This window comes from Oncorhynchus clarkii, chromosome 27 (genome assembly GCF_045791955.1).
Source record: "Oncorhynchus clarkii lewisi isolate Uvic-CL-2024 chromosome 27, UVic_Ocla_1.0, whole genome shotgun sequence".
NCBI lineage: Eukaryota > Metazoa > Chordata > Actinopteri > Salmoniformes > Salmonidae > Oncorhynchus > Oncorhynchus clarkii.
In genome coordinates this window covers 33585562-33602505 of record NC_092173.1, presented here as the reverse complement: position 1 = coordinate 33602505, position 16944 = coordinate 33585562, and the positions used below count along the sequence as shown (strand labels likewise).

The window sequence follows — 16944 nt, the reverse complement described above, 5'->3', positions numbered from 1 at the left end:
TTGATGCTGTGACCTTTCAGAGGCACGTCAAGGTGTTCACAGAGGGAGATATGGGTGAAGGTGACGTGATCTGCTGTGGACACAAGGAGCATGCTGAACATGCGGGGCTGTTGGACGAGAATTTATAAGATGCCCTGGTCCTTTTGGGTTGAGACCAAAGGAAAGCGAGTCTTACTTCCCACCTCTCTCCCCTCCTTGTTTTGGGGTTTTGTTGTAGACCAAGCAAAAATATGCAAATATGAAATGCTAATTCATGTGTATGAAATATGAATGTCACCTTATGCAGAATTTCAAGAGAGCAGTAAGCAAGGCATCTCACTCTCCTATTCATTATTCACTGTACAAATGACTTGAAAAGGAATCTGTCCTTTGTCAACAGGCCTTTGAGAGGAAAATGTATCGTTCATCTTCTAACATCTTCGACAAACTAACCAGATCAAATGATAAACTCTACCCACAACTTGGGAGACACCTCCACACTGCTCCAACAGTTAACTTTCATCCCCACTCATTGGAGGCTATCCAAGTTCTAAATGGAAATATATTTGCGAACATGGTGAGAGGGGGGTATTCGAGTTAGCGACTGTGCTTCTTCTGATTAATGAGGCAAGCAGTCGTGATTAACGTGCATCTGATTGCACTGTCAGTCTTCTAAATGGACAGAACCTCTCTGCTCACCCCTCCACCATCAGAGTCCAAATGGCCTGCTGTGGAGATATGCCTGTCCATCTCCAGCACTTACTCATCCTAACGACCCCCATAGTCTGCATTAAATCAGCCCTGGCCCAAGAAGAGATGAGACCCCATGGGACAGAGGCCCAGGAAGAGATGAGACACACACGGGATGAAGGCCCAGGAAGAGATGAGATGCACACGGGATGAAGGCAAAGGAAGAGATGAGATGCACACGGGACGAAGGCCCAGGAAGAGATGAGATGCACACGGGACGAAGGCCCAGGAAGAGATGAGATGCACACGGAAGGAAGGCCAAGGAAGAGATGAGATGCACACAGGATGAAGGCCCAGGAAGAGATGAGATGCACACGGGATGAAGGCCCAGGAAGAGATGAGATGCACACGGGACGAAGGCCCAGGAAGAGATGAGACGCACACGGGACGGAGGCCCAGGAAGAGATGAGATCCACACGGGACGGAGGCCCAGGAGGAGAAGGAGTTAACACATGGAGTAAACAATAAATAAGCCAATAACAAAATAAACAAGTCAATGGTACAGTAGAAAAATAAAGTCTATATACAGTGTGTGCAAAAGGCATGAGGAGGTAGGCAATAAATAGGCCATAGGAGCGAATAATTACAATTTAACAGATTAAAAGTGGAGTTATAAATGAGCAGATGATGATGTGCAAGTAGAGATACTGGTGTGCAAAAGAGAAGAAAAGTAAATAAAATAAAACAGTATCTGGATGAGGTAGGTAGATTGGGTGGGCTATTTACAGATGGATTATGTACCGCTGCAGCGATCGGTTAACTGCTCAGATAGTAGATGTTTAAAGTTGGTGAGGGAAATAAAAGTCTCCAACTTCAGCGATTTTTGCATTTCGTTCCAGTCACTGGCAGCAGAGAACTTGAATGAAAGGTGGTCAAATGAGGTGTTGGTTTTAGGGATGATCAGTGAGATATACCTGCTGGAATGTGTGCTACGGGTGGGTGTTGTTATCATGACCAGTGAACTGAGATAAGGTGGAGCTTTACCTAGCATAGATTTATAGATGACCTGGAGCCAGTGGATCTTGCGACGAATATGTAGCAAGGGCCAGCCGACTAGAGCATACAGGTTGCAGTGGTGGGTAGTATAAGGTGATTTGGTAACAAAACGGATGGCACTGTGATGAACTGCATCCAGTTTGCTGAGTAGAGTATTGGAAGCTATTTTGTAGATGACATCGCCGAAATCGAGGATCGGTAGGATAGTCAGTTTTACTAGGGTAAGTTTGGCGGCATGAGTGAAGGAGGCTTTGTTGCGAAATAGATTGCCGATTCTAGATTTGATTTTGGATTGGAGATGTTTATTATGAGTCTGGATGGAGAGTTTACAGTCTAGCCAGAGACCTAGGTATTTGTAGTTGTCCACATATTCTAGGTTGGAACCGTCCAGGGAGGTGATGCTAGTCGGGCGCTGGTGCGGACAGCGAACGGTTCAAAAGCATGCATTTGGTTTTACTAGCATTTAAGAGCAGTTGGAGGCCACGGAAGGAGTGTTGTGTGGCATTGAAGCTGACTACTCAAATGTTCCAAAATGTTTCTATTTGTTTTCATTTCATTTTGTTACCTGACCCCGTATCACAATAGTCTGTCCACCCTAGTTTGATTCATTACTGTTGTGCAGAGGTGGTATGTAAACAAATCAAAGCAAATTTTATTGGTCACATTCACATGGTTAGCAGCTGTTAATGCAAAATGCTTGTGCTTCTAGTTCCGACCATGCAGTACTATCTAACAAGTAATCTAACAATTTCACAACAACTACAGTACCTTATACACACAAGTGTAAAGGAATGAATAAGAATATGTACATATAAATATATGGATGAGCAATTGCCGAACAGCATAGGCAAGACGCAGTAGATGGTATAGAGTACAGTATGTACATATGAGATGAGTAATGTAGGGTATGTAAACATTATGTAAAGTGGCATTGTTTAAAGTGACTAGTGATACATTTATTACAACCAATTTTTAATTATTAAAGTGGCTAGAGATTTGAGTCAGTATGTTGGCAGCAGCCACTCAATGTTAGTGATGGCTGTTTAACAGTCTGATGGCCTTGAGATAGAAGCTGTTTTTCAGTCTCTCTCTCCCAGCTTTGATGCACCTGTACTGACCTCACCTTCTGGATGATAGCGGAGTGAACAGGCAGTGGCTCGGGTGATTGTTGGCCTTGATGATGTTTTTGGCCTTCCTGTGACATCGAGTGGTGTAGGTGTCCCAGAGGGCAGCTAGTTTGCCCCCGGTGATGCGTTGTGCAGACCTCACTACCCTCTGGAAAGCCTTACTGTTGTGGGCGGAGCAGTTGCCGTACCAGCCGGTGATACAGCCCGACAGGATGCTCTCGATTGTGCATCTGTAAAAGTCTGTGAGTGTTTTTGGTGACAAGCCAAATTTCTTCAGCCTCCTGAGGTTGCGCCTATTCTTCACCTTCTTCAGCCCGCTGTCTGTGTGGGTGGACCATTTCAGTTTGTCCGTGATGTATTCTCCGAGGAACTTAAAACTTTCCACCTTCTCCACTACTGTCACGTCAATGTGGATGGGGGGGGGGGGGGGACTCCCTCTGCTGTTTCCTGAAGTCCACGATCAACTGCTTTGTTTTGTTGACGTTGAGTGTGAGGTTATTTTCCTGACACCACACTCCGAGGGCCCTCACCTCCTCCCTGTAGGCCGTCTTGTCATTGTTGGTAATAAAGCCTACCACTGTAGTGTCGTCTGCAAACTTGACGTCTGAATTAGAGGTGTGCATGGCCACACAGTCAAGGGTGAACAGGGAGTACAGGAGAGGGCTGAGAACGTACCCTTGTGGGGCCCCAGTGTTGAGGATCAGCGGGGTGGAGATGTTGTTTCCTACCCTCACCACCTGGGGGTGTGCTGTCAGAAAGTCCAGGACCCAGTTGCACAAGGCGGGGTCGAGCCCCAGGGTACATCGTACCGTCCTGTCACCTATCAGAACGATACACTGTAGGCACCCAAGTTCAAATAACTGCATGGGAATTATTAATGTTAACATAACAAAATTAATCAGTCACACCATTTCATCAGTAGCCAGGTAACACAACTAGAGAATTCGCCCTCATACTCTCCTGCAATCTTTTTCTATACATGCACTCACACAAGCACACTAGTATTTACACACACACAGAGCCTTCTAATCAGGTTGTGTGTTAAGTGACGGGTGGGAAATAGTGTGCTAATATGCTTTAAATCTTACTAAATGCGTGGCATTAGGAAAGTCAATACACAGCTTGCACCATAGCATCACTGAGGATTAAGTTTTTCTGTAGAGACAGTTTTTAGATTTTAATTAAAGTGCTTGAGCTACACACATGACTATTATTCTATACTGCCACCTAATTGGGCTGTAATGGTTGTTTTAACCTCGCTGGGATATGTGGGATGTAGCGTCTCAACTGGCCAACATCTAATGGTGCTCTAATGGTTGTTTTAAAACAACACACCTAAGTGAGATTCATCTCGTTAAGCTTGTCACAGCCAATGTGAACCAAACATGTGTTCCAAAGGAATGGACTCAATATAGTTTGTCCCTAACCACTGATCTAGGGTCAGATACTTTCTGATCCCCCCCTCATGGTTAATGTTATTATCGGCAGTGAGGTAATCTGATTCCTGTTATGGTTAATGTAATGATCAACAGTGAGGTAATATGATTCCATTTATGGTTAATGTTATGATCGGACAGTGAGGCAATCTGATACCCTTTATGGTTAATGTTATAATCAACAGTGAGGTAATCTGATCCCCTTTATGGTTAATGTTATGATCAGACAGTGAGGTAATCTGATCCCCTTTATGGTTAATATTATGATCGTAGAATGAGGTAATCTGATCCTGGATATGTGGTTGTAGTAGAGACGACTTATACCTCAAGAAATTGAAGTGTAATGTAATTTGACCCACACAGATGAATTGTTGAAACAGTGGGTTAGGTTGTGGAGTACTCCCTCTGGTTGTTTTTCCAAGACAGTGAGCATCATCCCCAACCGTTAATCCTACACAGTCACACCTATGGGACAGCTGTATATAAACAGCTCTGACAGAACACTGGCATCAAGCTTTGGTGAATGAGACATTTTAGGATCCTCCACAGGTAAAGCCAAGGACTCATCCATCCAAAGTAACTACATACTCTGACAAAAGATGGCCCACAGACCCACTCTTAACCTGCTACTGCTGCTGCTGCTGGGCCTATCGCAGGCCAGTGGAAATGAAGTCCATGATGAGCCGGACCATGTGTCCATCACTTCAGCGATTCTGGAGTCCAACAACGGAACCAATGAGCTGCTGCTGGAAGGAGACATTCTGGCTCCTAGAACCAGGAACGCCATGAAGTGCTTTAGCAGCCAGTACAGCTGTCTCTGGAAGAAGTCAACCGACGGCTTGGTGTATGTGCCTTACATCCTCAGCTCTGTATATTCCAGCTTGGAGGTAGAGACTATTGAGACGGCCATGAAGTACTTCCATGGCAAGACCTGCATCCGCTTCATCCCACGTAAGACACAGACTGCCTACCTGGACATTCAGAGCAGTGGCGGGTGTTTTGGTACCATGGGGACTGTTGGGGACAGGCAGACATTGTCTCTTGCACAGTTTGGCTGTGTTCAGCATGGTATCATCCAGCATGAGCTGCTTCACTCCCTGGGCTTCCACCACGAGCACAACAGGAGTGACCGTGACCAGTATATCAGGATCAACTGGCAATACATCTATAACTACGCCGTCGAGAACTTCCAGAAGCAGGACACCAACAACCTGAATACTGCATACGACTACTCCTCTGTCATGCACTATGATAGAACCGCTTACACTAACAACTACGGAAAGGAAACCATCACTCCCATCCCAGACCCATCTGTGGCCATCGGACAGAGACAGGGCATGTCTGACATTGATGTCCTGAGGGTCAACAAGCTCTACCAATGCTAAGAGAAAAAGCGCCGTTGTTGAAAATGTGTGATGCTGGATATGCTGTCAAGTGCTGACGTATTTTATTGTCAGAGGATTGTATGTTTGTGTTTATCCTTTTAATCACATTGGTAATAATAAAGCATGATTATGGTAAAAAAAAGTGCATGAGTTTGATATTTATTCATAGGATATTTATCCATCTGATTGGGTACTGCAATTATTAACTGCAGCTCTTGGGGGTTGGTGTTATTAAGTAGGATTGTAACTGCAGAGTGGTCTAACATTCAGTCCTGTAAAACTAGCCATCTTAAAATGATCCTCATATTGTTCTGTCTTTCATGAAGTGGGGGGTGTGATGTTCACCTGGAGAGATGGGTTGATGAGGGAGGAGAGGCTCCAATACTTCCATGAACATGGACTGCATTAATATGACAGTACAACATGGGCAATACTTTTGAGATAATATTCTATAAGAGGAACAGGCAAGCAGAAGAAAATGTGATGTGCTGGTAGTCAGTTCCGGTGAGTTCCTGCCCAAGTCGAGCACTAAATATGGGAGACTTTACAGGCATCATGGTACTTACAGTCGTGTGGAAAACCAACGCCTACACCGCATGGCCACTGGCCATTAATGACGCTGATCACATTAGTTTAGAGGAAAATAATGTTTCTTGGTCATTTCAAGCAAATCTACTTTGAAACAAAAATATGCACCTCACACACATGGTTATGGGCTTAAAAAAAGAAGACACCTGTATCATGTCAGATATAGAGATGAAATGTATTCAATTTTGAGTTTGCATCCCATATTAAACTTTATATACATCACAGAAGACTGAAATATAACAAAACTGTTTGAAATAGAAATACAGAATTTGGGGTGGGTTTTTACAGGCCTTTGAGAGGAAAATGTATCGTTCATCTTCTAACATCTTCGACAAACTAACCAGATCAAATGATAAACTCTGCCCACAACTTGGGAGACACCTCCACACTGCTCCAACAGTTAACTTTCATCCCCACTCATTGGAGGCTATCCAAGTTCTAAATGGAAATATATTTGCGAACATGGTGAGAGGGGGGTATTCGAGTTAGCGACTGTGCTTCTTCTGATTAATGAGGCAACCAGTCGTGATTAACGTGCCTCTAATTGCTCTGTCAGTCTTCCAAATGGACAGAACCTCTCTGCTCACCCCTCCACCATCAGAGTCCAAATGGCCTGCTGTGGAGATATGCCTGTCCATCTCCAGCACTTACTCATCCTAACGACCCCCATAGTCTGCATTAAATCAGCCCTGGCCCAAGAAGAGATGAGACCCCATGGGACAGAGGCCCAGGAAGAGATGAGATGCACACGGGAGGAGATGAGATGCCCACGGGACGGAGGCCTAGGACAAAATGGACGCCCACGGTACAAAGGGCAAGGAGGAGATTAGAGGCCCACGGAATGCATGCTTACTTGGGCGGGCCTGCAAATCACCTGGCCTGGCCCACTCACACATCTCTCCATCTGCCTGAGCACTACTACGCAGTGGGCAGGAAGAGGGGAGTGGCCACAAGAGACCAAGTAGGGGAAGGTTGGAGATTTAGAGGTGGAGCTATTCTGCATACTGATTTTTGAGACCTACCTTGATGTACTTTGTAGTACCTTAGAGAGATTTGGAGAAGACAAAATCATGACTTACCTGTTTGGTTGAGTGTTTATCCTACTTTATTATGCATAACCTTTTGCGAACCTACAATACTATACCATCATGACAGGAACAATCAGTATCTTCCGTAAATCAAAGAGGTTGCAGCTACATTTGCTCAGTACATTCACAGATAAATAGTCATGTGATGATATGCTACAGAGTTTACCGCACAGTAAATGGGGAACCTAATTGATGCCTCAGCAAAGATGGTCTAATAAGGGATGTCTTACAGGTGTCTTGACGTTGGCCTCTTTGGGTATAACAAGCCCCATCCCCCTCTCCCTGCCTCCCCTTTGCCTCCATCAACTAGGTTACTTCTGGTCAGAGAGGTCGTAAATTCCTGAGAGACCTTGCCACATGGCCACACAGTATAGAGAGAGTAGATTTTCATGGAGAACAAAGGAAATCCTTCCACCTCACAGAACTTGAGGTACCAACAAATTTAATGTTCCGGAGAAAGTATAAAAGATCAGTGAAGAATCCAGCTACGAACTGGTCCGTTTGTCACAACTTGGGGAAGCTTATGGGAGACGGTGTGGCCACATTACCATAACTCTGTTTATATAATAGCCTCAGATATGAGGTTTACATCTAATTTTTGTATAAGATTAATGAGTGAGTATGATATTGTTTGTATAATTGTGTAATATGATTTTGGACTGTTGAATGAAGAAAAATACAATTCCCTTTTGATTTGAATTAAATCAGAGGACCGCCCCTGAGCCCAGTTAGGGTCAGACATCCTGGGACAGCCCTTTTTCGGCCCTTCCGAATATATACCCCCACTCGGGTTTTCGATCAGCAGACCAAGCTTACCTCAATTACGAGATGGCTAAAGGTTGCAGATCATGTTTTTCTCCATTAGGAGGACAAAGGTTGTAGACCATTGCTGAATCTTTTAACCATGCCACTGTTAAACTCTTAGACTATCGATACCGACAGAATAAGAACAAGTCTTTGATATTAATTACTAGTCTGCAGCTAGGAATTCGGTATCATTGAACGCGAAGAACGACAACCACTGAATCATCCATTCTATAACGAAATGAATTAATGTTACTCTGAACTATCCACTATAACCACGACAGAGCGAGAGAGAGAGAGAGGGAGAGAGACGGACAATTCTACAAAAGAAATGAACTTTTCATCCAGCGATCAAGACGACACACTGAGCGTAAATATATATATTGATTGCAATTGTTCGCAAACGAGTGAACGTTCATGTGCAAAGGATTAGCATTTCAATTGTTATAATTATCACTTTGTAGTGAAATCTTAGTCGACCCCCACTTCCCCTTTTGTCTAACAAGCCGCCATGCCGGTTTAGCCAACTAGGGCACATTCTCATTTCATGTAACCATATTTACTGTTTGTTTATGCATTTCTGTGAATTACTTAGTTAGTAATACATAAATGAAACTGTTATGGCAAGGAACTCCACCCCCTCATTCAGCTGAAAAGGTGGCACAGGGAATTCAAAAATATTCTTTAGAAATATTTAACTTTCACACATTAACAAGTCCAATACCTCAAATGAAAGATAAACATCTTGTTCATCTACCCGTCATGTCCGATTTTTAAAATGTTTTACAGCGAAAACACAACATATATTTATGTTAGACCACCACCAAATCAAAGGGAAAACGCAGCCATTTTTTCCAGCCAAAGAGAGTCACAAAAGCAGGATTAGAGATAAAATGAATCACAAACCTTTTGAAAATCTTCATCAGATGACACTCATATGACATGTTACACAATACATTTATGTTTTGTTCAATAATATGCATATTTATATTCACAAATCTCAGTTTACATTGACGCCATGTTCAGAAATGCCTCCAAAATATCCTGAGGAATTATAGAAAGCTACGCCAGATAACAGAAATACTCATCATAAACTTTGACTAAAGATACATGTTCTACATATAATTAAAGATACACTGGTTCTTAATGCAACCGCTGTGTCAGATTTTAAAAGTATTTCTCCGCCATGTTGGAGTCAACAGAAATACGAAATTACATCATAAATATTCCCTTACCTTTGATCTTTCATCAGAATTCAGTGCAAGGAGTCCTAGTTCCACAATAAATTGTTGTTTTGTTCCATAATGTCCAATACTAGTGTCCAAGTAGCAGCATTTGCTACCACTTTCAGCTCACGTGCCCAAAAGCTGACGCCGGTCCAGGACAACTCGCACCAAAACTTCAAAAAGATATATTCCAGGTCGAATAAACTGGTCAAACTAAGTAGAGAATCAGTCGTCAGGATGTTATTTTCATATATCTCCAATAACGTTCCAACCGGATCATACGTTTTCAGCTGCAGCCAAATGGAACGACGGTGGCACCCACAGAGAAATGCGCCACAGGAAAATGGCATTCTGTCGGGACAGTGACTATTTCCCCTCCCGTTCGGTCAAAGTTCACAGCAAAAGCTCCATTCCACTTTCTACTGAATGACGACATCTAGTGGAAGGCGTAGGAAGTGCTACCAGATCCATATCTTGTTGGGAAAGGAAGGGGCGATGACGTCAAAGTTGACCCACATTCAGAATTTCACTTCTTATTTGGAAGATTGCCTGCCCTATGAGTTCTGTTATACTCACAGACATAATTCAAACAGTTTTAGAAACTTCTGAGTGTTTTCTATCCAATAGTAATACTAATATGCATATTTTAGCAATCTAGGACAGAGTAGGATGCAGTTCACTATGGGCACGCAATTCATCCAAAGTGAAAATACTGCCCCCTATCCTCAACAAGTTTTAAGAAAATTGATGTATGGATGACTCATAGTGAAGACTGGGTTTGTGCAGATAACCAATAATTTACGACGTTTGGAATGAGACTAACGTGAAGTAAAGTAAATTATTCATTAATCAGAAGACTATGGATCAGATATGAAAATATCTGAAAAGTTATTTTAGGAAATTATAACTTTGTAATCTGAATATTTTTCCTTGGTGCCCCGACTTCCTAGTAATTACGGTTACATGATTAATCAGTCTAATCGCGTAATAACTAATTACAGAGGGTCTTTGATAAAAACTATCAGTCTTCAGTTAATGATAGTGAAGACACGACACAGGGTTTGGTTTGAATCTTTGTGCTGCTGTTGGATCGGAGGTTCTACATGTTTCCAGCCATTCATCATCCTAACTGCTATGACCTCTCAACCCTAGACAAGGCTGGGGTCTTGTTTTATCACCACCCGGTACAGTACAAAGACCCCTCTCCCTTCACCACCCAGTACTGTAAAAAAAACCTCTCCCTTTACCACCCAGTACAGTGCAAAGACCCCCCTCCCTTCTCCGTACAGTACAGTATCTCTCCACTGGCTGACCAAATACACTTCCTGATTAGTTAACGTTAGACTTTAATTACCACAGTTAATATATGGATTTCTGCATCCCTGATGCTCGATACCATGCAGAACATAACATTGTTCATACAAAATTGATCCACACCAAATTCCCTCCGAATGAATCACGGCCCGATCGTTCGAGCGCAATGTGCCACTGGTCTTTGGGTTTAGATGTGTATTTTATCAAAGACGTGAACTTTCTTCTCCCTTCACTGGTCATAGCACGGGAACGTAATGCACTAATGTGTCATTGGAGGAAGACCAACTGCAGATTATTATTGACCAGTGGAGACACGTTAACAACAACACTGTTCTGTGTCATTCACCTGCGGACAGACACACAGTAAAGAACAGCCTCCCCCTGGCCCTGCCTACCCGGGAATGGGTGACAAACCATTAGTTACATCCAACACATTGATCTCAGTAACTCCTGTGATAAATACTCTCTGAGGCCAGCTTTATCGTGACTGGTGGTTCTTCCCATTGCCTCTCTCCTCTCTGCAAACCAAATCTCCTCCTTCCGTTTTTACTACTTTATCAGAATAATATGTTTGCCAGAAGTCCACAGGTTAATTTATTCAGCCTCCTGACATATTTATTTTTGTGAAAAAAATCATAATAATCTGGGGTGCTGAATACTTGACTAAAAGTAGAACAGAAAACATTGTCTTAAATCAAGCCGCAAGCAGCAAACTCCTGTGTTCCTCCCGACTTTCAGTAACCTTCAAGCTGGCTAACTGTCACCCCTGTCAGCGCCGGCTGAAAGGTAGAGGACACATGTCATCCTGGTGAAATTTAAAATGGCTTCTGATGCCCCTTTTCTGAGAGCCTGCCACTCTCTCTCTCATCTCTAGGCAGATGTAACACCCCACACTACTCCTGTGAGCAATAGCCCCACCGTACCACATCAAAGTTGTATTTTCTGTGTGTGTGCGTGGGTCTTGTGTGTTGGAAGAGACCCAGGATGCGGAGTGGAACATTCCAATCTAAATTCCAATCTTTTGCTAAACTGTAATTATTTTGCCACTATGGCCTATTTATTGCCTTACCTCCCTAATCTTACTACTACATTTGCAGACACTTTATATAGACTTTTCTATTGTGTTATTGACTGTACGTTTGTTTTTCCATGTGTAACTCTGTGTTGTTTGTGTCGCACTGCTTTGCTCTATTTTTTTTCTCTCGCTTTTTCATTATGGGGTATTGTGAGTAGATTGCTGAGGAAATTATAAAAAAAAAAAAAACAGGCTGAATAAGGCTGTAACGGTACAAAATGTGGAGAAAGTCAAGGGGTCTGAATAATTTCTGAAGGCACTGTATATGTACATATCTACCGCAATTACCTTATCTACCGCAATCAACTCTGTACTGGTACCCTGTGTTTAAGCCAAGCTATCGTTACTCATTGTGTATTTATTCCCCGTGTTATTCTTTTTCTATTACTTTTCTCTGCATTGTTGGGAAGGGTTCATAAGCATTTCAATGCCAATTTACACCTGTTGTTTACGAAGCATGTGACAAATACATTTTTTTGGGGTGAATTAATTTGAGCGTCTACTAAATTAACTAAATGTATATGTAAACATTAACAATTGCAAAGCATGCTGAGTATTATTCAAAGAGCTCCGCCCGAAACAAGGCCAATGACAATACCCAGTGTGCTTTGCAATTGTTCATTTTGTCATATACATTTACATTTTGGTCATTTAGCAGACACTCTTATCCAGAGTGACAGTGCACCCTGAGTGGCGCAGTGGTCTGAGGCACTGCATCACAGTGCTGGAGGCATCACTATGTATCACAATTGCCGTGATTGAGAGTCCCATAGGACGGTGCACAATTGGCCCAGCGTTGGCCGTGGTAGGCTGTCATTGTAAATTGTAAATAACTGACTTGCCACAGGGTTAAATTCTCGGGCCGACTCTTTTCTCTGTATACATCAATGGTGTCAATTGTTTTTTAGTGTAGTTTGTAGTTGTATTTTGTAAATGTAATTTGAGATTTATGCCCATCCCTAAGTGTTGTCACTAGGGATAATTATCAGCGTTATATTCTATCTATTCTATTGTAACTGTCACGCCCTGACCTTAGATCCCTATTATTCTCTGTTTGGTTAGGTCAGGGTGTGACTCGGGTGGGAAAGTCTGTTTTCTATTTCTTTGTTTTTGACCGTGTGTGGTTCCCAATCAGAGGCAGCTGTCTATTGTTGTCTCTGATTGGGGATTACATATAAATTGTAATTTTCCTTTTGGGTTTTGTGGGATCTTGTTTTCTGTTTAGTGTCTGTACCTGACAGAACTGTGCGCTTTCATTTTGACGTTTGTTATTTTGTTTGAGTGTTTTTTTGAAAAATAAAAATCATGAACACTTTCCACTTTGGTCCACTCCTTTCGACGAGAGCCGTTACAAAAGGTCCCACCAAAAACGGACCAAGCAGTGTGGTCAGGATGAATGGACATGGGAGGAAATCCTGAATGGAAAAGGACCCTGGATGCGGGTTGGAGAGTTTCGCCGTTCAAGGGAGCAAATGAAGGCAGCAAGAGGAACGGCGACGATACGAGGAATTAGAACAACAACGGAAGTCCAAAAAATTGGCGGATTGGCGGAGTCAGGGTTTAGACCTGAGCCAACTCCCCGTGCTTACCGTGGGGAGCGTGTGACCGGTCAGGCACCGTGTTATGCGGTGATGTGCACTGGTGCGCAATCACAGCCCTCTGCGCTCGTTGCCGGCTCCTCGCATTTGCCGTGCTAGAGTGGGCATTCAGCCAGGACGGAATGTGCCGGCTCAGCGCTCCTGGTCTCCAGTGCATTTCTTCGGCCCAGGGTATCCTGTGCCGGCTCTGCAAACTGTGTCTCCGGTGCGCCTTCACAGCCCAGTGTGTCTTGTGCCAGCGCCCCGCATTTGCCGGGCGAAAGTAAGCATCCAGCCAGGACGGGTTGTGCCAGCTCTACGCTCGAGACCTCTAGTGCGCCTCCACGGCCCAGTGTATCCAGTGCCTGCTCCACGCACCAGGCTTCCAGTGCATCTCCCCAGTCCGGTGAGACCTGTTCCGGTTCCACGTACCAGGTCTCCAGTGTGTCTCCCCAGCCTGGCAAGCCCTGTGGCAGCTCCACGCACCAGGCTTCCAGTACGTCTCCTCAGTCCGGTGAGACCTGTTCCGGCTCCATGTACAAAGCCTGTAGTGATGATCCATGACCAGGAGCCTCCGGTGATGATCCATGGCCTGGAGCCTCCGGTGATGATCCATGGCACGAAGCCTCCAAAGATAATCCATGGCCCGGAGCCTGTAGTGATAATCCATGGCCCGGAGCCTCCAGTGAGGATCCATGGGCCGGAGCCTGTAGTGAGGATCCATGGCACAGAGCTTGCAGAGACAGTCTCCAGTCCGGAGCCTGCAGCGACAGTCTCCAGTCCGGAGCCTGCAGCGACAGTCTCCAGTCCGGAGCCTGCAGCGACAGTCTCCAGTCCGGAGCCTGCAGCGACAGTCTCCAGTCCGGAGCCTGCAGCGACAGTCTCCAGTCCGGAGCCTGCAGCGACAGTCTCCAGTCCGGAGCCTGCAGCGACAGTCTCCAGTCCGGAGCCTGTAGCGAAGAGACTGAGCGAAGAGACTGTAGCGAAGAGACTGAGACTGCAGCGACGGTCCGGAGACTGCAGCGACGGTCCGGAGACTGCAGCGACGGTCCCCAGTCCGGAGCCTGCAGCGACGGTCCCCAGTCCGGAGCCTGCAGCGACGGTCCCCAGTCCGGAGCCTGCAGCGACGGTCCCCAGTCCGGAGCCTCCAGCGACGGTCCCCAGTCCGGAGCCTCCAGCGACGGTCCCCAGTCCGGAGCCTCCAGCGACGGTCCCCAGTCCGGAGCCTCCAGCGACGGTCCCCAGTCCGGAGCCTCTGGCGGTCCGGAGGTCCCGGCGATGATCCCTGCACAAGAAGCGCCATCAAAGTGGGGGGAGCCTCAAGCGGAGCAGGATCTGTGTCCCGCACCGGAGCCCCCACCGAGAATAGATGCCCACCCGGACCCTCCCCTATAGGTTCAGGTTTGCGGCCAGAGTCCGCACCTTTGGGCGGGGGGTTACTGTCACGCCCTGACCTTGGAGATCCCTATTATTCCCAATCAGAGGCAGCTGTCTATCGTTGTCTCTGATTGGGGATCACATATAAGTTGTCATTTTCCTTTTGGGTTTTCTGGGATCCACACACGAATCTTGTTTTCTGTTTAGTGTCTGTACCTGACAGAACTATTCGCTTACGTATCACGTTTGTTGTTTTGTTTGAGTGTTCAAAATGAAGAAAAAAATTAAATCATGAACACTTTCCACACTGCGCTTTGGTCCACTCCTTTCGACAAGAGCCGTTACAGTAACTGATAGTCATATATTACCATTTAACAAGGATTTTATTAAATGTCTACTTCCCTCCATCTGACCCCCACAGAGTTAGGTGCAACACCTGGATGAAATGTTCCTGTTCCAGGCACTTCTTACACTACTCATCAGTATTTATCAGTGAGACTTATATGTCTCATCCTGGAGTGTAGGAAACAGACAGACATCCACTCGGTATGCCCCCAAAATATGAGAAGGAATATGTGGGTGGAACAAGCAAAGGACTGCACACTTTCTCATACATACTTCTTGAGTCACAGAGACTTTTTCTAGGACATTTCACTCCCCTACATGAAGGGTGCTCCTATTTTCTGGAAGAGAGCGAAGTAGATATTTCATTATGGAAACTGACATCAGTCTGAGCGCACTTCCTTTCATGCTGTTATTCACGGGCAGCTCCCTATTGTTTATTGGTTAGAAGGGAGTAAATTACATATTGACTGGCTTGTTATGTTCATTCAATTTGCAGTGATCAAAAGTGTCAGGCCAGGCTATGGGTCGTGGTGGTGACTGACTAGCTGTGGGTCGTGGTGGTGACTGACTGTAGCTGTGGGTCGTGGTGGTGACTGACTGTAGCTGTGGGTCGTGGTGGTGACTGACTAGCTGTGGGTCGTGGTGGTGACTGACTGTAGCTGTGGGTCGTGGTGGTGACTGACTAGCTGTGGGTCGTGGTGGTGACTGACTGTAGCTGTGGGTCGTGGTGGTGACTGACTAGCTGTGGGTCGTGTTGGTGACTGACTGTAGCTGTGGGTCGTGGTGGTGACTGACTGTATTGATGCAGCACTAGGGCTGGGAATTGCTGGGGACCTCACGATACTTAGACGCGATACGATGTGTTGCGATTGTCACGATTCTGTCAATTCTCACAATCCTATGTAAATGTTTTTATGTTACCTGCATTTTACCTGGGAGTCATGCTGAGACATAGGTCACTTTTACAGATGAGCCCTGACTTACAAAAATGACAGAAAATACAAAATGCAAGCAGAAAGAAAAACACGGTCATAAAAAACAAACACATGAATCAGTTACAAGGTATGATATATAAGGTATGGTATGTAAGGTACGATATGTAAGGTATGATATGTAAGGTATGATATGTAAGGTATGGTATGTAAGGTATGGTATGTAAGGTATGGTATGTAAGGTATCGTATGTAAGGTATCATATGTAAGGTATGATATGTAAGGTATGGTATGTAAGGTATGATATGTAAGGTATGATATGTAAGGTATGATATGTAAGGTATGATATATAAGGTATGATATGTAAGGTACGATATGTAAGGTATGATATGTAAGGTATGATATGTAAGGTATGGTATGTAAGGTATGGTATGTAAGGTATGATATGTAAGGTATGGTATGTAAGGTATGATATGTAAGGTATGATATGTAAGGTATGATATGTAAGGTATGGTATGTAAGGTATGATATGTAAGGTATGGTATGTAAGGTATGATATGTAAGGTATGATATGTAAGGTATGATATGTAAGGTATGATATGTAAGGTATGGTATGTAAGGTATGGTATGTAAGGTATGGTATGTAAGGTATGGTATGTAAGGTATGGTATGTAAGGTATGTATATTGTAAGGTGTGTATATTGTAAGTTATGTATATTGTGGATTGTGTGTGTATGCCATTCAAATGGTGAATGGGCTAGACAAAATATTCAGGTGTCTTTGAACGGGGTATGATAGTTGGTGCAAGACACCGGTTTGTGTCAAGAACTGCCACTGGATTTCCGTGCTCAACAGTTTCCCGTGTGTATCAAGAATGGTCCACTACCCAAAGGATATCCAGACAACTTGACACAACTGTGGGAAGCATTGGAGTCAACATGGGCC

At 44.4% G+C, this 16944-nt stretch overlaps 1 protein-coding gene across 1 annotated transcript; it reads left to right on the top strand.

Moving 5' to 3' along the window:
- Nucleotides 1-4887: 4887 nt before the first annotated feature.
- Nucleotides 4888-5673, top strand: LOC139385593 (high choriolytic enzyme 1-like). The gene has a single exon (XM_071130793.1). It carries the CDS (start codon nt 4888-4890, stop codon nt 5671-5673), a length of 786 nt encoding a protein of 261 aa, XP_070986894.1.
- Nucleotides 5674-16944: the final 11271 nt, after the last annotated feature.

What these genes read in the sequence shown, in the direction of transcription:
- LOC139385593 (XM_071130793.1), top strand. Translation starts at nt 4,888, where the DNA reads ATGGCCCACAGACCCACTCTTAACCTGCTACTGCTGCTGCTGCTGGGC.